Below are 24758 nucleotides of genomic sequence, written 5' to 3'. Positions count from 1 at the left end.
TAATTTAAGCCGAAAAAATATTTTCTTATGCTAAACGAGGACTTAAATAGCAATGCAATTATTAGCGCTAAAGTTATTTATACTTTGAAGATCTTGATATTGATATTGATGTTGATCTTGATCTTAATGAAATTAATTTTTGCCACTTTTGGACAATTGTTTGGTTAAAACTTCGATATATGGAGAGCCATTAGTTGGAATTCAGATTTCGATTTGGTTCGCAATCATGATAAGAGTTCTTCAGATAAGGCAGTTGTTTATTTACAATGAACCTTTGAAAATTGAACCAGTTCGAACAATTTTCTTCAGCGAAAATCTGAAAACCTCAAAAATTAAATAGTTGTAAAAAAGACGATTCCAGGCTTCAATCGAAAAGTGAGTGGTGGAACGTTTGTGGAAAATCAGCTTCACGAAATGGCACTGGTTCAAACCCTGAATCGAACCACCGACAAATTCTTGTTGGTGCTTATAGCACAGATTACGAATAACACAGTCCCGCCTCGTGATTTCTTCAGAGTTGATCGGTTCTATTGAAATGTTAATGCTTTCTTTTTTCTGTGTGTTTAGTCTGGCATTTGGCAACTGAATTATTTACGATTTTTCGATTATTGTTGGCCAAGATTTTTGGGCAATAAACAAATAATGAATGCTTAATGTGCCTACGAGATCTTAAACAATGCGAATTATTATTTACGAAACGAATTGAAAACTCTTTCAATTTTATACAACACATTGCTGGATACTTGAGGCCACTTGAATCGATTTGATATATGGTATTATTTTCTATGGTATGCCACCATCCAAAGTGGACTTCATTGATTGCGTCAGCGGCTCACAAAAGAATTGTCAGTTGATTTTTATGAGGACAAGAATTGCTTAATATAATAATTATATTATTTATATTATTGCCAAGCTATTCGTGCGGATAAAGCCGCTTGAAATTATAGTATAAGCTGGGATTGTGGACATCATATATGGGATGCTTCATGACGATATACCTAAAGTGCCAGTGCTCCAGGAGTAGCACAAGACTCGACACCAGATACCCAATGCCCAATGCGACGAAGGAGCTCCAAAACTTGTGCAGATTCATGAGCGCCTCCTGCGGCGCCTGCTCCTCGGCTGGCAAACGTTTGATCACATCCCGCAGCCATTTGGCAATCAGACCTGCACGAGAGACAGAGAGAGAGAGAGAGGGGGTATATATGGAGCCTGAATCGAATGGTTTGCTGCACCCACCGCCCTCGCCCAGGTGCTGTATGATGCTGTCGACGTGCGGCTTTAGCGCCGAGTTCTTCTCCAGAGCCAGCGCCACGGGCATATGGACAACGCACTCCCTCATGATGTGTAGCGCGCCCATGGCCACACCATGTGCCTCGTCTGCCGCACGCAAATGTCTCAGAAAGAACTCGTTGTCATAGTAGGCGCACTGACCCCTAGCTATGCGCTTGGTCTGGCAGGGATCGGGAGTCAGCATATATGCCGGAATTTCCTATATATAATCTTGACATGCTCACCAAGTCGTCGAGCTGCAGCACTATTTCCATGCGGGCGCCCACCTCGCGGGCTGTCTCATCGCTGGACTCCAGAAAAAACTGCTTGTTGTCGGCTGCTCCAGTTGTGGGCGGTATGCGGGCGCGGCTCAGATCCAGGAGCGTGTCAATGGTGACGCTGAGTGGGAAGCAGAGAAGCGGGCATATATGAATATTGACTAATGTGGCAAGCACTTGATACGCAGGCCATACCTGGCCGCCGGATTGGCCAAAATGGCCGTAAAGCTGGCCCTGTAGGTGGCCACCAGAAGGATGCAGTAGACCCAATACCAGCCCGTGAGCACGCGCAGCGGCCAGTTGCGCGGCATGCGGGGCAGTGCCACATAGAGCAACATGCTGTACGTGAGCAGAATGCAATTCGAATAGTTGTCAAAGATGTCCCGACGAGCAGCCCCCAGCTGGGGTCTGGGTCGATGCCTGCCCAGGGTAATGCGAAAGCTTAAACGCTGCCAGCTGAGCGGATCCCGGCGCAGATGCCGCCGTCTTCGGCGCAGGCAGCGGAAGAAGGCCAGCCGGCTGCTGCTGCCCATGAGCAGCGCATTCAAGTAGCTGATCAGATAGAAGATGGTGCCGACGGCCACCAGGGAGAGCAGGACGCCAGCCCACATGCCACCGCTAAAGGGCAGTATGAAGGTCTGCCAGGACTTGTCCTTGGATGATTCGGGCGTCAGGAACGTCAAGCACTCCACACTGTGCGGCACACTCAGCTCCACCAGCTGCACATAGCTCTGGAACAGATGCAGATCCCCAATGCCAAAGCGAGCATTGCGTTGCGCCTGTCGAGAGATAGCTCAAGAATGTCCACTGCTCCGGCATCACAAATGTATAGCCAAAAACTTACCACTTCCTCAACTAGACCTCTCTCCATGCGGGTCTCGTTCCCCTGCAGCGACTGCTCCCAATTGCTGGCGTCGCTCTCATTAATCGCATAATAAAACGGCTGGAAATTTAGGGCCTTGGCCAGGGCTTTCATGATTTCCACCTCAACGCCTTGATAGGTATTCGTGGATCGATTCAGCTGTACCATCGGCACGTGCTCAGCAATGGCCACCGCCAGTTGAGCGCCTGCAAATATATATTTAGAATGCTTTTACCTGGTTATGGACACTTTGCAGCAGCTTTCAATAGCCAGAACCAGGTAAGTAGCATGCATGTTTACCCTCTATTTATTATAAAATATGGACCATGGACCAGATCAGAAAGGTTGCATACATTTTGATTCATTTGATTCATTTTGACTGCTTCTGCTTATATCAAATTCGGATATGTATATATTAAATGCAAGCCTAAATATAGCTTGTTATAGAGGGATTACAATTTTGCCATGCAATATGTAACACACAGAAGGAGACAGAAGGAGATGAGCATCAACAGCCGAGTTTATATATCTTTCTATGCCAACTAGCCTCTAAATTTGAAAGTTCTCGTCTGGCAACTTTGCATGGGTCCGTCTTCCGTTGTAGTATATACATATGTCCGAGCCTGCCGGATCGAGCCAAAGGAGCCGTAGGAGCGATTGGTTGAAAATTAAGTTCTTTTGTGAAGAAGACTTTTTTGTTTTTTTAAGCTATTCCGGCGAATCTTGGCATTTACTAGTCAGGGTATGCTGATTATATATTATATATACCTCTAGGGGAAGAATCGGTCTATTATTCATATATATTCATAAAGCTTAGCATTTTCGAACTTAACTATTCTCAGATATTTTCAAAACCCCAAAGCTAATGTCTGCAAGGATATTAAGCCTTCGTTGTAAGAGCTAGTACACAAAATCTTTGCTGCTTTGGGGGACATCATTTATATAATCAGTAGTACAGGCCTGCTAAAAGGGTTTGAATCCACCGTTGTCCCACACTATGTTTCGGAAAGGCATTCTTTACCAACTTTGATGTTCCGATCCTTACGAAACTTTCAGGGCATTCTTTTGATATCCAAAGTGAATACTTTATGCCATGGGAAGATATTACTAAAGGGGAAAGGTTTCCATAAGGTTCTACTATATCAGTGTATAGATCCACTAGATTCTGCAGCCTATGTTTGCTTTGGCTAACTCTTATAGTACTTATTATGGAAATGTAAAGTAATATCACCAAAAAATTGCAATCTGGTAGTACATATAGTCTCTAGCATTTGTAGGCTAGATCGATCCAATTCTTATTCCTGATAAAGGTTCTTATTCCAATGCTACATTAGGTGGAAGTGGGATATAGTTTCTGATGGTTTACCGTGCAAATTGCGCGTCTTATCCGTGAAAATGATTGCTCCATCCATGCGTTTACCAGCTCTCCAGTTCTCCAGCTGCTTGAGGACCACAACGCGGCTCAATATGCCCGGATAGGCAATGGTCGAGATGCTGTAGCTGCCAGAGGGAAAGTTCCGCTAGATGAGTTGGGCACTCGCGGAATTGGCCAAAGGATGACTCACCTGTTGTCCAGCTGTCGCCGCAGGAACACGGCGTTCACACAGACGCTCCACACGTGCAGCATATCGTCGGTGAAGAGCCGGACATCGTGCAGCAGGAGGAACTTGCGCTGCATATTCAAGGCGCGAGTCTCGTAGACGAACTTCATCAGCTGCTTCACCTGCCAGCCATTCAGCAGGGTCAGCACGTGCAGGTCGCAGTCACTGGCCCGGATCGCACGCAGCAGCAGCTCCACTTGCCTGGACGGCCTGTGCAAGTTCTCGCTGGCATTCAGCCGCAGCAGAAAGTGCGGTCGGGCAGAGCGCAGAGGGCCCACGGCCTCGAAGTACGCCCGGTCGTAGAGGGCGTGGTGCAGGTCGTCTGTGATGACCGCAAAGCAGCGCTGCACCTGTGCACGCCGCAGCAGCCACTCCAGCAGCTGCTTCAGCTGGCTCTGGTAGTTATCCACGGGCCTCGGACTCATCAGCTGGCTCCAATCCAGGGCCCCAGCCAGGCATATCCAAAAGGAGAGCAATGCCAAGTGCATCCTTGCAGCACACACTACGCAATGTTGAGCGCTTTTCGACTCCATTTTGGGGTTAACCCAACTTTTGCGCCACATTCCGTATGCAGATCTAATTAAGCTTGCCTGAACCCACCTAAACCCCAGCTGTCACTCAGGGGGGGTCAGTCAGTTGCTCCGTCGGACCCTCGGACAATCGGACTGTCGTAGACTCGAACAGGTGACCTGCTTTACTAACATTTTAACTAGATGGCACTTGATCTAATTAAAGCTCTAAATGGAAACTAAAGCAATTGGATTCCAAAATTGACGAAATAGCGACACAGGAAAGACAGAGAAAGAGAGAGAGAGAGAGAGAGAGAGGGAGAGAGATTAAATGGTCTATATGGGACCTAAGGAAGGTATTTCAGAGCAGAGCAGAGCAGAAGTAGACATGAGTCATGAGAGAAAGTCAATAGAAAGTCTTTTATCATAGATATTCACTCATTTTCCGACAACATGCGTGGATTTTCGTATACTCGGTTGTTGATGCTGATTAAGAATAAATGAATCGGATGGGATTTCAGATGCCTCCTTATTCCACTTTAATTCATTGTTCATTTTCATGAAAATTGGATACTTCTACTTCACCCCAACTAATAGGCATTTGTCGACCCATTGATCTGTTAACCCATAAAAGGAAGTTTAAATTCACCCAGTTTCCACTCTTGTTGGTGAAATTTGTGTACATACAACTGCCAATTATAATCCTATCTGTGGTGTTTGTCAGCTGAGCTCACGACCATGTATCTTTAAAGAAAAATCACCAGAGACTAATTTGAAATCAGACCGAAGCTAATTTGTTTGTCCGTCTTCATTAGACGGGCTCGGGGGAGGGGCACGGATAATCGGCTGGGCAATCGGTAAATGGGCGATAAAAGTGCGCGCAGACGCTAATGATAATGTAGACGACGTGTCACCAGGAATCAGTCAAACAAACCGATTAAGAGGCGACCAGAAGCCAGATAACCAAATGCACATTAATGTCAGCTTAAGTCCAGAGACAAGTCCCAGGCAGCAACAGAACCGGACTCAAAGCCAGAGACAGTGCCAGAGCCAGAGCCAGAGCCAAAAGAGCAGCGCGAAATGCGAAATCAAATCGTCTGAGAGAAACCTCGAGCGGATGTACCTGAGTCTAAGCCCAAAAGACCAGCGGCAACAGGGTTCGAACTCGTTTCTTGTTGTTGTTGTTGACACTGAGACTGAGACTGAGACTGAGGCTGAGTTTGTGACTGTTGCTGCTTCTGCTCTTTATTGTCGTGTAATTAACTTTTTCCGAATCTCCGGATTTGGAATTGTTTGCACATAATTGCAATTTAATTATTTCTTTTCTTTTTGTTGTGCTGTGTGTGTTGTTGTTGTTGTTGTTGTATGTTTTTATGGATTTATGTCGGTAGCGCGGTCTGCTGCCGGCCATTAGCCATTAGCTGCAGGTAACATCATGAGCCCGGCCCGAACTCGGGGCAGGTAGCACGAGAATCGATTCGGCCAAGTGGCAGGTCGAGGCCTTAACGAGTGCGTTGCATGCCACAGACGACACAAACAGATTCCCAGTTTGAGCTGCGGCCCTTTTGCCCCGGCCGCACTCGCACTCGCAGTCGCGTTATGTTTACATTGACACATTTTGTATTTCTTTCGTTTTGAGACTTTTGGCATTATTTATGGATGGGTTTCTTCAGGTTTCTCATAGGCACACACATGTGCGTGGGTCCTCAACCACCCCACGCGAGGGTAGATCCCGACCCGGGTCCGAGTCCGGGTCCGGGTACTGTCATTAGCTATGCTTCTGTTTAAAGTGCCTACAAAAATATCTTATGCGAATTTACTCTCGATTGTTGTCGTTTGTTGGCCAAAGTGTGAAATTACAAATGCCATGCTTAGGCCTGGGAAAATATCTATTCCTGCCACAGATTTCCCACCTTATGTGTCCAGACGCAAGCTTATGATTTCTGTCGGGCAGCTGCTGCACTGCGATTTGTTAGTCCTATTCTGGCCGAATGGTTAATTATTTTCGGCGGGGAACAGTTAATACACCTGTCATGCTGCCATTTAGTGAGAGCGATTTGCATAGCGGAAGCGACTAAAATTAAATCAGCCATCGCTGAGATCATCCCACTTAAGTTCTATTCCCACGCTTATATCAATCGATTCTGTCATACCATATTTTAGGCGAACGGGTTTCTCGTCTCTTTTTTTTTCTTCTGTCAAACAAATCTATTCATTGATATTCTCGTATAATTCTCAAATTTTCAATTAATGGAAACACATTTAAAACCCTCTGCGATCTTTCTTTTTTATTAATTATACATCCCGAACTGTTCCCAAGTTAAGTTTATGCGTTCTAAAAGTCAAATAAAAAATATTGTATTTTATTTTTTTTATTTATTTAATTAATTAATATTTATTATGTTATTTTAATATATGCATTTATCTTAAGGTCAATTCTTTACGTTAAGAAATACCAAAATGTTTTGAATAATTAAATACAATTTTATAAATTTATTAATACAAGGTCGAACCATCTCAATGGTTCGAACCCTTGACTCTTAACTTCATTAAAACCCACTAAAAAGGCTGAGCACTTCTTTAGGTTTCCTCTTTAACTTAAAATAAATCATAATTCAATAATAATTCCTTATCATATTATTGTATAAGAAAATTCGAACCGTCGCACTGGTTCTAATCCTTGACCGTAAACAACCTTAGAGCCCACTAAAAAGCTGTTATTTGTCTTAAGTTTAAGTCTTTACTTTAAAATATACCACAATTCAATTGGAATACCTTGTCGTATTATAAAACTACATTTATATATAGAAGTTTCGAACCGTCGCACTGGTTCGAATCCTTGACTTTGATCAGCTACCACCTTAACGCCCACTACAAAATCTGTGTTTAGTCTGATTAGTTTTGGAGCAAAGCTTTATATTAATTAATGTACACACATATATATATATTTGTATATACATATATGTAAATACCCTGGATTTTAGCTGAGGTATATACATGCTGCATAGAGGCGTTTCAATCAATCAGTTGCCAGTTAGAACTAAATTCATTAGCTTGATGAGGCATTATTAAATTATTCACGTCTAGAAATGTGCCAAGTCGAATGGGAACACTTTGTCCATATCAATGACTAATCTATATACCTATATATTTGTGTGTGCGTGTGTGTGCGCATACTTACACACACGCACTGTGGTATCTATAGAACATGCTATGTAGCTATGCAGCAACATTTTGGTTCATTCAATAAAAACTTAATCAGCATTCAATTAAATGCACAGAGCTTTACAGCAACAACAATTCAGGGGGGGATGACAAAAGCTTGAGGAGCAACCAAAGGGAGAGAGGGGAGGGTATTAAGTAAAGCCAGCAAAATAAAACGCGTTTTCGTTGATTATGTAAATCAATTGAGCTGCGAGGTAAAAAAAAAAAAAAAAAAAACAAGAAAAATTATGCTGATATATCGTTCTTTAGTATTATTTTCTGATTTTTTCATCTTTTGTATTGTCCGTCTCGCTGCGACGTGCGACGCCTATTTGTTGTTTTATATAATCAATTTAAGTTGTGGGCCTGATGAGCCCTGTTTATACCCTGTTTGCCAATACGAGGGGTATATCGCTTGCAGCTCTTTTGACAAGCTCCACACATTCAGCTTCCTCTCTGGGTTACAGTACAGATGCAATTTCCATCTCTTTTCCGCCGTGAATCAGTTCCGCACAGCATTGTGAATTGTTTCGAATTAGGACTTTGAATTGATAGGGTTGAACAAAGAAACCGTTTTGCTTAACATTTATCATTTTTGTTCTGACTAATTCGGGTAATATGGAGTACAACTCCATTGTTGCACGGCCTGATAATGTAATACATATAGTTATGCCTCGACTGACTAATGACTCGTGCCCTATATAGGCAGAGCACCTGTTGTCTTTTGTAGTCATGCCAAAGGAATGCAATTAGTTGAACTGCAACTTGACTAATTGCGCCTTGATGTAAGCGTGTTGCTTTCTCTGATAATACTCTCCCTCCCTCACTCCCCTCTCTCTAGTCAGAGTCGTTCTGCATATACATACAGCAGCAACACGTGTCCCATGTCGCGAATCTGCCGAAAAGCCGCGCAAAGCTTGTGAAATTCTAAAACCGAGCCGCGGGCTGACTAATTCGCTTCCAGTGCGATTCAGAACTGTTGCCAAGGGTCAGATCTATAAATACATATACATACATAGGTTTTATAGACCACAAATCCGCACTGCGTCTAACCTTGGAACGTCCAATCGCAGCAGAGGCCCGTCCATATGACACACATCCGATATCAGTTTGCCGTTTGCCGTTTGCCAAGTGATCTAATCAAAGTAAAAATAATAAAGAAAACAACAAAAAGAAGTGAAGTCTTTGTGCGAACTCGGGTAGACGCTGTGTCTACGCGCTCAACGACATGTGGGCCGGGGGTCTGGCTATGGAAATGGAAATGGCAATGGAAATGGAAATGAAAATGGGCCGGTTGGGCGTCGAGGAACACGCCATTTCGTGGGCCTATCTGAAGTGCAGTACGTTTCGCGATAAACACGCGACCTTGCGAAAAGTTCCCGTTCCGCAGCTCCCGCAATAAAATAACACAGCTACACCTCTGACTTTACATATACATATATATATATATATATATATCAGATATATATATAACAATATCATTTATATATATATGACGCATATTTGCCCAAGCACCGTTAAATATTGATTTAATATTCTTTAGCTTCACTGTTGATAAGTATTTACTTTCACACACACACACACACACACAGAGAGACACTCGCACACATGTATATTTATATAGGGGCATTATAAACGTAGCGAGATATCTGATGCATAGTATAGAAAACCAGTCAGACGTTTTGTCGTCCAAGTTGTTGAAATTAGATAAGGGTTGACCGAAACGCATTTCCACCGTTTCCATCAATTTGCTCCTGCCCCTCCCCGCCCTGCCCCCTGCCCCGCCCCGTAGTCCGCCGTGTAATACAACACGTCCGATTGCTGTTGGCAAATATTTGCTGTGTAAACCCTTGACTGTGTGTGAGCGAATAATAGCTTGAGCTTCTAGAAACTTATCAGATCTATTAATGAGCATTATTTGCTGAAGAAATGGGTTGCATATTATTTTTAGTTACACTTCCATTTCTTATCAATTTCTTGAATGTCGCCTTAAATGGGCACAAACAGCTGTAGATTCAAGATATGTTCTCTTTGTTCATCTTGATTTAAGCTGTTGGCTTTTTACTTTAAGACGAGCGGCCTAGCAAAAAGCAGACTTTGACACTGATCGAACGGAAAACAAACAACTTTCATACAAACGTTTTAAAAATAGGTTTCAAACAAAACAAAAATAAATAAAATATATTAAAAAAAAATAATTATAATCAATAATACAATAAAAATTCAATAATAAAAACTATAACAAATGAAATAAATAATACAAAATTTAATTTAAAAATTAAAAAAAAATATATAAGCCTATATTAAAGCTTTTTCTCAACAAATTAAAAGATAATTCCCATTTGTATTTCTTAAAATTATGTAATTTCTTTAAATTATTAATTAGAATAATGTAAATATTAAAATAACGAGGGATATACTAAGGAACTAGTTTACATGGAAGTAGTTACAAGGCAGACAGAAGGCCAGATTCGGACGTGGCTAAGCCTACTTCTTCTGCTTCTTTCGTATTAGCTCTTTATACCCTGAACCCATTAAAAATGGGTATAAGGGTATATTGTATTTGTGCGAAATCCAAATGTATGTAACAGGCAGAACGAAGTATCTCCGACCCCATAAAGTATATATATTCTTGATCAGCATCAATAGCCGAGTCGATCTAGCCATGTCTCAGAACCTATAAGAGCTAGAGACTTGAAGTTCGATATAGATTCTCCTAGTTCCCGCGCAGATCGAGTTTGTTTCCGATAATCGATAACTTACTCCGTTTCCAAGCAATCGATAAAATATCGATATCAACATCCTGTTTTTGGGGCAATTTTGGTAAATAATAAGAGCTAGAGTCACCAAACTTGACATATAGCTTCTAAAATAGAATATATATATGCACTTGATGTTGGAAGAAGAGGGTTCAATGTATCCCTTAGTCGGGAGCTCCCGACTAGAACCTCTTACTTGTTTTATATTGTTTTCGTTTTTTCTCTTAGCAATTTTAATGGCAAATAGTATGATCATAAGGTGTCCAGAATTGTCAGTCAAAATGCTTTTATGTCCCAAAAGCAATGGAAAATAAAATATAAAAATTATAGCCCGAGTATTGAAGCTCTTGATTAGCAAAATATCTATAATGGATTCTAGAATGCAAATGTCCTGGGAACAATTGTACTCTATTCTCTGACATAAAGTTCTTTGTGATATTTTAAGTGTACTCTCGTTTCTTTTTCCGAACCTTGGTGTAAACCTCAACGAACCTTCTGGAGATAATTACAATTCTGGCATGGCAGGGATTGGGAAAGGCGATCAGCTGGGATCATCAGCCAGGTCAGCATTATGCAAATTACCTTGGTAACTTTATGAGCGAGAGTCATAACACTTACCGTTTCTATGGGCATTGGACAGAGCCTGGAAAAACCCAACGGACAACTCATTGTGGAAAATTTGCGGCTCATTTGGAACTGTGCTATCAGGTAGACCAAGGCATCAGGTAGAGCTCTATGTGCATAGATATTGATATGTACTTGATGCCAAAATCCACTTAAATCTAAACACAGCAGACGGGTACGGGTCAGGGTCAGGGTACGGGTACGGATACGGGCATGGAAATGGAAATGGAAATGGTGATGGAACTGGGAATGGGGATGGACTGACTGTAAACACTTTTAGCTGATGCAATGTCATCAATTTGGGAAATCAACTTAAATGCGACCCTTTCGGAAAGCGAGTTTAGGCAACCGGCAGGGGAACTGGCCACGGGACTGGGTTTTGTTTGCATAAATTACGCTGGGATTCGAGCACTTCCAGGTCAGGTCAGGCTGGTCAACGGCATAGACACACAGTTTTATTTTAATTGATTTAGTACTAGACGACCCGGGTGCCAACTATTCCTTCTTTTTACACAAAAACCCCCCCCAACTCAGTCAGGTTCGAGAGTCGAATCGAATCGAATAGAATCGAATCAGTTGTTGCTCAATGTCTGACCTTCGTTTCGGATGGTGCACACGCAATTTTAAGGGTGATTAGCGCTTGGGATAGGGACAGGAACAGGGATTGGGACAGCTCATAGCACATACTGGGGCGTGGACAAAGTCGGAGACGGCGACGGCGACGGCGACGGAAAAGTTCCGTCTGGGAGTTGAGTGTTAAATTGATAAATTGCCTTTATTGGAAAGGAAGTTGTGAGCTGTCTGTGAAACAGAACAGCAAATGTCGCTGGAGTGACACCATTTTTACGAGCATCAAGTTGCTTTGGGCCTTTCGCGTTGACTATTTGCCATAAAACCCTGCTCAAGGTCTGGGATTCCCGCATCTGAGATGCCTCAAGGAAAAAACAAATATATTTCAGCAGAGCAAATAAATCTCATAGAAACATGTCCAAATGTTAAAGATCAGCTGGATTAAACATATATTGGAATACTTACAGCGAAAGATAATTTGATTTAATTGTTATTTTTGAATATATTGAAATATCCTTTGCTATCAGAAAGTATATACATACACAGTTTATTTATCAAGATGCAATTTATTGATTTGGGCTTATTTCAGGGGATTTTTATAATTTCTAGAGATCTTAGGATTGAAGTTAACAAAGAATTTTCGTAAACTGATGCCATTTTCGGTATATATTCATGTTCGCGTGTTTTTGTTCTTATTTTATCTTGGGATTTTTAATAAATACATATTTGTGTAAATACGTAAGAGCTCCAGACGTAAAGCTCCTATAAAATCATAACTTGAAGCATTTAGACAATCTCACAAGACTTTTAACGCTGCATAATGAGAATTTTAACCGCTCTCTCCCTCCCTCTCTCTCTCCTCTCTCTCTCTTGTCTTGTCACCTGTTTTCCGTCTTCTTTAGCTAACATTTGCATTTCCATTTCGGATAATTTTCTATGGAAGCAATCTACAGCTGTCGTAACAGAGTCACCGATTGAAAGAGGGGGTGAGGGTGGCCCCACAGGCGCTAAGGAGAGAAGGCTCGAGCATAGGCGCGAATAGCCCGTGCCTGGTGCTCACGTATGTCCAGTAATTTCATCATTGCTAAGTTTTCTCCAATTTCATGAACGTAGTTTTAGCCGAAAAAAAAAAAATACAAAGCACAAAAGAAAAAACCCGTTGCCAAGCAGAAAATGAACTATTGATGGAAAAAAAAGCTGACGGCAAATGCAACACAAGCAAAAGATACACTGAAATGACTTTGTATCTGTGAGATACACACACACACACACACACACACACACACACACACACACAAGCATACATATTTCTCTCTGTGTGTGTGTGTGCAAAATAAAACAGATGATTGCCCATAAGCAAAACGAAGAAAAGAAACAGCAGCAACAACAACAACAACAACAACTACAACAACAACTGCAAGACGAGCTCAAAAGCTTTGCAATGGCTTCGACTGCAGCGGCAACAGCGACCGGCCGGGTCTGCCTCGGCCGCTGCCGCGGACGCGGCTTCGGCTCTCTTGCTCTGCCAGCGAAGACATAAAAAAATAAATAAATAAATAAGCGAGCTAAAAAGAAAACAAGCAAACATCAACAACAGCAGCAGCAGCACACACACGCAATATACACAGATGTGCATGTGTGTGTGTGCATACATGTGTGGAAAAACAGATGAGCGCGACGTTGCCGTTGTACAACTCGTTTGCAGGCGGCTCAGCTCACAATGTGAGTGAAAAACGGCAACAAGGCGCAGGCAATAGGAAAACAGCAACAACAGCCGCAGCCGCAGCGACAGCGACAGCGGCAGCAACAAAACCTTAGGCAAATTACACACACACGCACAACATACATATATAACCAAATATATATTACTTGCATGCGTGTGTGTGATTTGGGGGCGCGTTGACTGCGAGAAACGAGTTGGAAAATCAAGATACTGACTGCCGATGAGAAATGTTTGGAGCAGCGGCAGCAGCGACGCCGGCAGAGCTGCAGCGCCCATAAAAACGTTGAACGGCCACGACTGACTTTGTATACAGCATTGCCCATGTATGCGAATGTGCATATACTCATGCACACACATGCACATACAATATATGTACCTATTTATGTACAGCAATAACTTCGTGTGTGTGTGTGTGTGCGTGCGAGTGGGACATGCGGGAACCTGCTGTGCGCCAGAAAAACAGATGATGAGCGAAACAGCTGCAAAGTCAAATGTTGCTCCATGCTCCGTTGTTGTTGTTGTTTTCGTGTCAGAGAGCAAAGGCTCAAGAGTTGAGTCGCATCAGCTGTGCGCTGTGTGCACACAGCTCAGCGGCACACTCGGTCTGCCGTCAGCCGTCAGCTGTGAGCTGAGCGAGCTGTGCGCTCAAAGAGCAAAATTTAAGAGCAGCACAGACTGACGTTTGCTCTTGAGTGTTGTGTGCGTTCGCAAGTCACTCAAAGTCGTTATTTCAATTGAGTATGCTGTGCACACATAAGAGTAATAAAAACTCAACAAATACAACTCAATTCGTTGAATCAAAAATTGTGCAATCAGAGATACAAAATTTAAAAAAAAGAACTCTCATTTGTTTTCAGTATCCTCGCACTCACACACACACACACATTCGCATTTATGCTAATGGCGACAACAACTTTTAATTTCACAAAACTTTACGCAAAATTGTGTAAAAGAAACTTTTTGAAGCGTTATTGAGCATAAATCAATTGTGCTGCATCTTTCAGATACTTTTCATATGTTAAATACTTGCACAATAATTAATGGAATTAATTGATTACACATTTAAAATTGCCTTTGTACGCTGTTCTTCTTCTTCTTCTTGTTTTTGTTGTTGCCCTGCTCACACGCTCTTCGCTCTTTGCTGTGCGCTGTGCAAACTTTTGGCCGATAGATGGCGCCAGGTGTATCGTTTTTGAGTGTGAAATAAAATTGTTTTCGCATTTTTCCAGCTTTTTCTTGTTTTCGCTGTGTGTGTGTGGGTGTGTGTGTGTGCGTGTGTGAGTGGGCACGTCAGCACTTTATTATCTGCAAATTATGAATCAATTGTCATTAATTGTGATTCGCTTATCGAATTGCATTTACATACGCATAATCTATCAGATACAAAAGTATCTTTTATTTATTAAACAAATCTGAGACAGAGTATCTATAAAAATAGTCAGGTTTTATGTTTATTTGGCATCATTATAGATTTCCGTGAAATGTAGACGTACATTTTAGAGATCTGCATAGACAATTTCCGAGAAAATTTGCCTTTTCATTGGCACATAAAATAAAAAATCAAGAAAAAGTAAAAGAAAAACTCAACTTGATTCTTGTTAAATTGCCGGTGCTTTTCTTTGCCGCGCACGTTTTTCTGCTCATTTCGCCCATATGAAAATTGATGCTCGCGTGTGTGTGTGTGTGTGTAGGAACCTAGGAAAATTGGAAAATGTGACTGCTCTGTTTTAGAGGGCACAAGAATTTGTTGTCGTTTTTTGAATAAATATATCTTTAGCTGCTAAATGCACTTTGATTTTTATAAATGGATGTGCGGAAAATGCGCAGGTTCAATCTGAAGCTACAACAAAAAAAGATAGAGAGAAAAGATAGACAGGCAGTCGGATAGAGGGACATTCGGTTTATTATCTGGTTAAAATATCTACACAAAAGCTAATGTATCTGACAGCAGCATAAGATACACACACTTCACGGAATTTCATTTCAATGGGATACGAAAATTCTATTGACACACTCGCACACACGCACAATGAAACAGGTTCAGATACATTTCAATCTTTCAATCTGCGTGCAACAACAACAACAACAACAGCAAGAAGAGGCAGGCCATTTCATAATCTAGGAGATGCATTCAATTGAGATGAAAGGACACAACAGCATGAAATCCTGATATGAATATCAAATTATTCTCGACCAAACACAACAAAAAGAGCACAAAAAAAAGAAATGAAAATGGACAGCGAGAAAAAGATTCTTTCAAATGCTGATGAAATTCGTAGCTGAGCAACACAAAATAAATGAATAATGTATAAATATGTGTTGGGACATAAATGAACATCGGGCTGTGCATTTCCTACTACGCCAATAAATGCAAGAAACCTTATCTATTTGGCGTCAATTGATTTTATATAATAACATCTATCTATTAGATATAATCAAATGTTAAACAACAGGTTAAAATGTGCAGAAACATCGAGAAGTTGTCGGTTCTACTTCTTCTTCTCCTTCTTCTTCTTCGCAGCAGCAGCAGAGCTTCAACTTGTTGAGAATTGTAAGCGAGAGAGAGAGAGAGAGAGAGAAGCAAGCAGACCAGACTCCACTTTCTGTGTGCTCGCCACTAAAAAAGAGGTCGCTGGTTCGACTCGCTCACTCAGTTTTCCTCTACGAAATGCGGGATAAAACTGATTTCGGCCAAAAGTTATTTTTTATTTGAAACACATTTGGTTTAAGGTTCAAACCGATTCTTTTTACTACTCCAATAAATGCAAGAAACCTTATCTTTTTGGCGTCAATTGATTTTATATAATAACATCTTTCTATTACATTTAATCAAATGTTAAACAACAGATTGGAATATACAGAAACTTCGAGAAGTGGTCGGTTCCTCCTCTTCTTCGCAGCAGAGCTTGACTTTCGCAGTTTCAACCTGTTGAGAATTGCAAGCGAGAGAGAGAAGCGAGCAGACCAAACTCCTCATTCTGTGTGCTCGCCACTAAAAAAGAGTTCGCTGGTTCGACTCGCTCGCTTCATTCGTGTTTTCTCAGAGATCTGCTCAAAATTCTTGTGAAATAATTATATTTAAAATGTCAGCTAAACTCGACCAAAACACATTTGGTTTAAGGTTCGAACCGATTCGGTTCAAACCTGATTTGTAGCCTTGATAGGCATAGATTTTCAAGATATGATATGGTTAGGTTAACAGTTGTAGTTGCAGCGTTTTGTTGCACGTTTCACCGTTCAGATACTTCTCGAAGCGCTGTATCTTTGCCAGATCTCTGGGGTAATTGTTGTGAAATTAGGCAGCATGGCAACAGCGCTCGAGTTTGCCGCTTGCCGCTTGCCACATGGCACTAGCAACCGGCTACTTGCCACTAGCCGCTAGCAGCTAGCAACTTGCAGCTTGCAACTTGCAGCTTGCAACTTGCGACTTGCAACTTGATATGCCATTAGCCAGACATTGTGAACGTTGAGTCCGCAATCCGTTGCCAGCCCACTTGGCCACTGGGCTTCGATTTTTGAAGTTGTTGCAAACTGCAGTGGAAAATTTCAATTTTGACATGGTGCGTTCTCCGGGGGCAGCAACAGCAGCAGCAGCAGCAGCGGCAGCGCAGCGACTGCGGGCAGAGCACTAATGTGGAACGAAACGGCCGCACAACGGGCGGGTGTGAAGTGGCAGGCGCGGCAGCTACGAAAATTTCTATGCGTGTATGCATGTGTGTGTGTGCGCGTCAGGAGAGAGAACATTTCCATCATCCTTTTTGGCCTGCCTGACGTTCGCGCTGCCTGCGCCGGCAGCAGCGAAACATGCTCAACCGGCACAAAAGTCACGTATGTATGTAAGCGCACACACAAGCACACGCAGAGAGAAAGAGAGACACGCAAATATATACAGAGGGAGATACATATGCATGTATGTGTGTATATGCACGCATTCGACTGAGCGACAGTTTGAGGAGAAACAGACAGAAACGACGACAATGCCGGGCCGGTTGTAGGTGCGCATGAGCGAGTCGGGCGTTGAGTGAAACAGCTGATGAGTGTCGAAGTGTTGAGAGAGAGAGCGAGCGAGAGTGTGAGGGAGAGCACGTAACAAGCAGCCAACTTACATCAGCCGTTTTGCACTCTTCTGCCTGTGTCTTGCTACCTGTACTCGCACAGCAATAGCAACAACTACAATTACAGCACCCACACTCACACACACACACACACACACACACAGACACACATATTGAGTATATACGCGCTTGTAGCGGTAGCGGTCTCTTTGCGGAGAGCACAACCGCTAATTGCTCAGCAAACACATACACAGCATTGTTGTTGCTTGTGTGGCTCACTCAAACGAGTCGCGGCAGCAGCAGCAACCACCACCACAACAACGACAGAGACGGCAGAGCAAATGAGCGAAACGGACGCAGGCCAGCCGGCCTATAAATAGCCGGTGCAGAGCGTTGCGCTTCATAGTAGCTTCGAAACACTGCTGAGATAAACACATAGAAAAGTAAGAAACGGCAAAGCAGCAAGAAAAGAAAGCAGCTAATACAAAAAACAAAATAGCGTGTATTTCAAATTTTCTACTGTTGGACATTACAAAAATACACAACAAAATTCTGTTTCACGAAGAATTCTATGTAAAAAGAAGAACACGTCTAAAATGTACTTGTAGTACTTGTAACTGTAAAAAGAAAAAAACCCAACAAGAAATTTTCAATAATTTTATGAAAATTATTAAATCTTATAATTGCCATCAAACAAATGCAACGGACCAACGCCATTTAAGTGATAAACTACAAACAAACAAACAAACAAACAACAACCAACAACAACAAAAGTGCTGTGATTTCCAACTACAAAACAACAACAACAACAAATCAATTTAATTTCAACTCAATCAGCAGCATAAATTTAAACAAACAACCAGCAAATTGTGATAAATAATAATAAATAACAAGAAAAACGATTAATTAAATTTGTTAAAGCGTTTCAAGTGATACAAAAAGAAGCGAAATCAATTCTTGAATTAGAAGCGAGAAAATCGACAACAGAACATTTTCCCCGAAACAAACTAAACGCCGAACATAATCAATATCAAGAATTCTAATGAAAATGGAAGTTCTCGCTGTGCAGTCTAACTACGGCGGCGTCCTGGGATCCAACAAAGTTCGAGGTAAGTTCTGCAAAACGAATTCAGCCCAAAAGCCACATGCTCTAGAGTGTTCCAGAAAACAGTTTCGAATAGTTTTCAAAAATCAAAAATCACTTGAACTCTTTGGCAAATCAAACTCAAATTTTCAACTCAATGCAAATTTTTCCAAAAAAACCACTAAGATTCTTTTTTTTATTTTAAATTCAATTAATTGTTTCCACAATGAATTCGAGTTTGTAAAGCATTGCAATTACTTAGCACATTTCATCAGATTTTTTGAGTGCAATTGTTTTTCTTTTTTATTGCAATTAATTTTTTAAAAAAATGCATAAAAAATCAATTTACACATGCAAAATAAAAAGGGCAACATCTGCTACAAAGTCACGTACGCAACATTTTGTATTACGAAAAGCAACAAAAAAAAAAAAAAACATTTTTTGTATGAAACAAAAACAAAGAAAAGCAAATAAAAAAAATGGACAAAAAATTGTGTAAAAAATGATTTTTTGTTGTCTTGTGTGTGTTGCTTGTCGCCCTCTCTCTCCCCATCTCTCTCTCTCGCTCGCTCTCGCACACTCAGTGCCCTCTGCCTGCTGCCGCTTTTATCTCGTTCGCTGCTTGTTGCCAAGCGCGGCGTTTGCTGCACTTTTATGTGTGTGCGTGCGTGTGTGCGTGCGTGCGTGTGTGTGTGTGAATGAACATTGAACAGCCAGAAAAGCTAAAGCTAAAAGCTCTAGCGAAATCAACATAACGCCGTTTTATCGCACACTAAGTCGCCCTCAGCCCGAAGTTGTTGTTGTTTGTGTAGTTTCTTTTGGTCTTTGGGTTTTGTTTTATTGGTTTCTTGTACTTATCAAAGTTTTGTTTTGTTTCTCTTGTTTGCGCTACTTTTAGATTGGACCAGCACATTGACACCGCCCACGTCCGCCGTTGCGGCCAAGAAGGTCGCCACCGTCGCCAACAGCGCCAGCAGCGCAGCCAGCAGCGGCAGCAGCATCATCGGCCGCGGCCAGAACACACACAGTATTAAGCACAAGCAGCAGGCGAGCAGCAGCAGCAGCAGCGGCATCGGCAGCAAGAAAACAAAATCTAGCAGCCATCCCATCAACAGCAGCAGCAGCTCTTACAGCAGCAGCAGCAGCAGCAGCAACAGCTCCTACAGCTGCGATGAGGAGGAGCTGCCGGCCTGCAGCGACGTCGATGTGGCCGCTGTTAGCGAGCTTTCGAACCGTCTGCTGGACAAGCTGCGCGAGGCGAAGGCGCGCCATTTGGCGTGCACCGAGGTGTCGCTACCCTGTGATCTCACGCCGAACATTGCGGCGGATATAATTCGCGTTTCGGAGAAGGAGCCATGCGGCACACGCGGCTGCACCATCTACGTGGAGTTCGAGGATGAGCCACAGAACTCGCGGCGCATTGCCTCGCTCAAAGTGGACCCGGAGACGGTCTCCACGTTCGAGGTGTATCTCACGCTCCGACAGGATCATCGCGGCTGGACGGCCCTGTTGCCGCAGTTCATGAAGAGCCTGGCACGCACCATCACCATCAGCCCCGAGTATACCATAACCAAGCATAAGCTTTACTCGGCCGATGGCCTGGGCGCCAGGCGCAGCTACAGCTTTGGCTCAAGCTCCAGCTCCAGCTCAAGCTCAAGCCATAGCCAGGCGATTGCAACGCCAACGATATAAGAGCGAGAGTGCAATCAGAGCTTAAGCGCGAGCACTTGTCGAGTGAGACAGCGCGAGCGAGAGAAAGAGAGAGAGAGAGAGACGGAGACGCAGTTATATTTATATACACATATATATAGAAGCGAGCCCAGCGAGTGCGACAAAGAAGCGCGCCCAACACCGCCCAACACCCCCTGTGATGTCGAGAGCAGTAGTTAGTTGCGAGCGCAACGCGACGACGAAGCAAGTATTCGAAGCCACCCCACCTACACAAATACACACACACACACACACACGCATACACATTAGTATACGACACTCACACTCACAAACACACTCATACTAATAACAAGGAGTTGCTGTTGAGCCTGCGCCGCTCGCTCACCCGCAACTCTTTGCATACAATTTTGTAATTGTGACTCTCACCACCATTTTACTTAGATGCGTAGTAGATGCTATAAAAAGCAGCAACAAAACAAAAAGCAAAACAAATAACTAGTGTTTTAAGTTGTTTCTCCTTTTTCAACAAACGAAAAACAAAAGCAAAAACAAAACAATTATAAAATAAACAAAAAAAGAAAACATGAAATTCAAAGACGGCGATCCGCAAGCCACAGCAGCGAGCGTCAGGGCCAGGGCCGGGCTGGCAATTGTGTTGCCAGCCCTCGCTCTGCCTCTCTCGCTCTCTCTGCTGGGCCGCTGCGAGGGTCGCTCGTCGACAACTCATGAATATGTGATACTGTTTAAGATGCTAAGAGTTTTTTGCGTGCGCTCGCTAGTACGGCCAGGCAAAAAACGTTGATAAATACACACACATACACACACGACACACACCCACACACACACATACACACATACAAATAAAAAAAAAAACATAAAAATTAAATGTGAACAGATTTTTTTAATTGTATGCTATTGTAGTAATAAACAAAACAAACAACAAAAACTTGATCTTGATAAATTTAAAATTTAACATACGTTTAATGAGAGAAGCATCGTAAAAGAGAGCTGTAAACTCTGTTGATCCAAGGATCAGCTGCGAGTGTGAAAGAGACGACGATACGAAGAGACGAAGAGACGGAGACGAACGATCCAATTTTAGTTAGACGCAGCTTGCTGCATTAAAAATTTTTTAAATTATTTATTAATCTTAATTAAAACCAACAAATTTTAGGATTTTAACAAATTTTTATATATTATTAAATGTATAGCGCGTACAACAAAAACATCATTAAAATTACAAACAAACAAAAAAAAATAAAAAAAAAAAAACAAAAAAAGAAAATTACCACATAAAATGAATAATTGCTTTAATGTTAAGGCAAAAGAATATCTCAGTAAATGTGAAAGCGTAAAAAATTTGTAAAATTTTTTTTTTGTCTGTGTAAAACTCCAATTGCGATAAAAAACAAAAATTGATAACCTAAATGTAGCAGCAAAAACTGATAACAAAAAAAAGAACTAAAACAAAACAAAATTAATGCGATATAATTTTTAAAAAACTAAAATTAACGTAACAAAGAAAACTTAATGTTCTCTCACACACACACACACACACCCACACACACACACTTACACACAAAAGTATCTATACCAGCTTAAAGTATCTTTATCTTTAAAATCGAAAACTATTTATTATAAAAAAAAAACAAACACACACAAAAAACTATAAACAACAAGAAATGCATGTATTAATTTTTTATTATTACAACAAAAACCAACAACATATTGTATTTAATGTTAAGTTTTTTTATTGCGTAATTTAAAAATAAAAACAAATAATTGTGAGAAATTTGTAACCAAAATGTAAGCAAAACACAAAAAAAAAAAAAAAACAAATACAACACATACAAAAGAAGCAAAAACAAAGGCAAAAAAAAAATTACAAAAATAAAAGCATATAATTTTTCCTGCGCTAGCGGAAAATAATTGTGGAAAAAAATTAAAACAAAACGGCTTTCTATTTTGTCAGGGGCAGCATGGCGGTGGAGAGGGAAGGGAGGGGTAGGCTCCGCTTGTAGCGGGTGCTCTGCGCCGCAGCGTGCAGCTTTCTTTTGCAGCCAAGTGAAGTGCGGCAACGTCGCAGCAACTGCAGCAAAAGCAACGCCAACTGCAGCAGCAGCATCAGCTTCAGCTTGAATCGCAGCCTACGATCTGTGGCAGACAATTGGAGTTAACCAGTTTGGGCTTTGCTAGCCCGGTTTTCAGTACGCTGGCCAAGGCTAACGGGGCGCGGGCGGCGACGAGCTGTGAACTTGGCTGAAAAGCGGCAACAGCGCAACACGACTGCGACACTTGTCAAGAAAGAAGCACAACTTACTCTCAAATACACTAGAAAGAGTTCAACTTTTGAAAAGACTCAAAACTAGCATGCAGCTACTGTAAAAAGACTCAAGACAGGGCATTTCTCCAGATAAGAAGAAAATATATACCCTATAATATCGTTTTCTTATCAACAAAAGAAAGAGTTCAACTTTTGACAAGACTTAAAACTAGTATGCAGCTCCTGTAGGGAGACAGTTAGACTCAAGACACGGAATTTCTTTAGATAAGAAGAAAATACATAACCTAAAATTTCTTATTTTAGAATACTCTCAAGTACAGAAGAAAGAGTTACTCTTGTGTTTACTCAAGTCAAAGCATTTATTCAGGCTATAAGAAGATAGAATACCTTTTGCTTCGTTTTTTTTTGAAGCAGCTCACAATTCCTTTTATTAGCAACAATTAAATTGTAGCCACTTTACTCATTTAATTGGAACGTCACGTAGGCTGTCGGGAAACTCTAGCACCTTTCTGTAGCACTTGGAGATGATTCTCTTGCCATCCGTCGCATTTTAATTATTCTTATCCACATAGCTTACACTGTAGCCATAAGATAGCTTTCCGATTTTATAGTTGCAAAATCTCTGGATATCTTATATGTCCCATGAAAATGGGTAAACAGTTTAAGAGAGGCCTTTAAACTACATGAGTGTATTCTTGCCAAGTTCTCTCTTCTCTACAGTCTTTAGATTTTGAATAAAGGTTCTCCTAGTTTCGCCTGTCTGTCCGATCTCTGAGTCTATCAGAGCTAGAGACATCAAATATTAAACTTGATCGTACCCCCATATATTATTCTTACTATTAATACGCATGACAAATATTGGGCTCATATCATTTTATTGTTTTGATACACCTACCACAGCTATCTGTTCCTGGCCAGATAAGCTGCTCGACTTGTATCTGTTGCGATTACTCATTGAGAATATGCTTTCTTCTTCGGACTCAAATCGACATGAAGAAATCTTCAGTTCGTTCCAAGTGAATGCTTTAAATAGTTAATCGAAATTCAAATGAAAATTCTCACGACAGAAAAATGTGAAATGAAATCGCGTCACAATTTCGCATGTTTTCTTATTATGAAAATATTTGTTTTTTGAACTTTGATTTTAATGTTGTTGTTCGGCTAGCGCCACGTTTGGGCTGGACGAGAAGAGGGCGGAAGAGGTGGGCCGTGGGAGGGGGGAGGGCGAGGAATTTTCAATTTTGCTGACGCGTCTGACGCTGATAATTTCCTTGATTTTGTAATTTATAGTTGTTTTTATGAATATATTTTCGAATATTCTATTCGTTCGTTCTTTTAGTGGAACACGTTTCGGAAATGCGACACACGCGTTCCAAACAACAACAACAAAAAAAAAAAATAGAATACTTATTCTTTTGGCCCTATTTTTCCATAGTTACCGCCCCCCTCCCCAGACCACCCACCCGCGCCCGCCGAAGCGTGGCACCTGTATAAAGTTGGAAGTGTCTCGAAAATAAAACATCTGTGCGGTATTTCCCCAAATGAAACATCGATTCGAATGAAAAGCGGAGTCAGTAACAGAAACAGCTGAAGGAGTCTTGACAATGTTTGCAATATTATTTAACCCGAACTTGTTGTCCATTGTTTCGCTGAAAGGCAAATATTTGGCAGCGAGGGGGTGTGTCATACATGTATGTCAACCATTTGCTGGCATATCTCAAATACGGAATTTTTGTTATTGAACGAAAAGCAACAATTCGCAAATATTTTCTCAAGTCCTCTCCGGTTTATTTTCGAATAGCTCTCAATGAGACATGTGCCAGCCGTCCAACTATTTCGACTTTCATATTGTGTTTGCATTAGCTTTAAGATTTCCAACACTTGTCTGGCAATTTATATATCCATATATATTTATATATATATGATCGCTTGGAAATTTTACGGGCTCTTGAGCTTTCTGTTTGGGCACGTGTCGCAGAAACTGCGGAAGACTTTTGCGGCCTCAGATAAAAAGATATACATATGAATATATATAAGGTATATATACATATATATAAGACGATCAGTTAATCCTTTGAATGTAAATATTTCTACAACCCGCTGATAAAGTCTAGTTGAGCTTCAGCCCAGACAGAGTACCTGAGTCTGAGCGTCTTATCAATACGATATGCGTGAATCTATGAGCATTACCATTATCAGCTCTTTGAAAGTAAACAACTTTTATTGCAGCAAACACTTGAGCCTGAGCATAAGTACTACCTG

The 24758-nt window shown here is 41.5% G+C and overlaps 2 protein-coding genes across 3 annotated transcripts; one reads left to right on the top strand and one right to left on the bottom strand.

The window, feature by feature from the left end:
- Positions 1-596: 596 nt before the first annotated feature.
- On the bottom strand, positions 597-6836 carry Ir68a (Ionotropic receptor 68a). Of its 2 annotated transcripts, XM_002048542.3 has the most exons (7): positions 3978-6836; positions 3779-3912; positions 2395-2618; positions 1746-2329; positions 1518-1671; positions 1240-1453; positions 597-1167 (listed from the first exon to the last, which is right to left on the bottom strand). In XM_002048542.3, exons 1-7 carry the CDS (start codon positions 4574-4576, stop codon positions 914-916), a joined length of 2163 nt encoding a protein of 720 aa, XP_002048578.2. In that variant the 5' UTR covers positions 4577-6836; the 3' UTR covers positions 597-913. The 2 variants fall into 2 exon arrangements, with proteins under 2 accessions (XP_002048578.2, XP_032289989.1); XM_032434098.2 differs by lacking the exon at positions 1240-1453 and having other exon boundaries at positions 1078-1167.
- An 11017-nt stretch (positions 6837-17853) lies between these two features.
- scyl (scylla) lies at positions 17854-22052 on the top strand. The gene is made up of 2 exons (XM_032434056.2): positions 17854-18566; positions 19440-22052. Exons 1-2 carry the CDS (start codon positions 18500-18502, stop codon positions 20231-20233), a joined length of 861 nt encoding a protein of 286 aa, XP_032289947.1. The 5' UTR covers positions 17854-18499; the 3' UTR covers positions 20234-22052.
- The last annotated feature ends 2706 nt before the right edge of the window (positions 22053-24758 follow it).

The sequence above is a fragment of the Drosophila virilis genome, chromosome 3, assembly GCF_030788295.1.
Source record: "Drosophila virilis strain 15010-1051.87 chromosome 3, Dvir_AGI_RSII-ME, whole genome shotgun sequence".
In the NCBI taxonomy this organism is placed as follows: Eukaryota; Metazoa; Arthropoda; class Insecta; order Diptera; family Drosophilidae; genus Drosophila; species Drosophila virilis.
The sequence above is the reverse complement of the archived record's forward strand: the minus strand, read 5'-3'. Positions and strand labels throughout refer to the sequence as shown.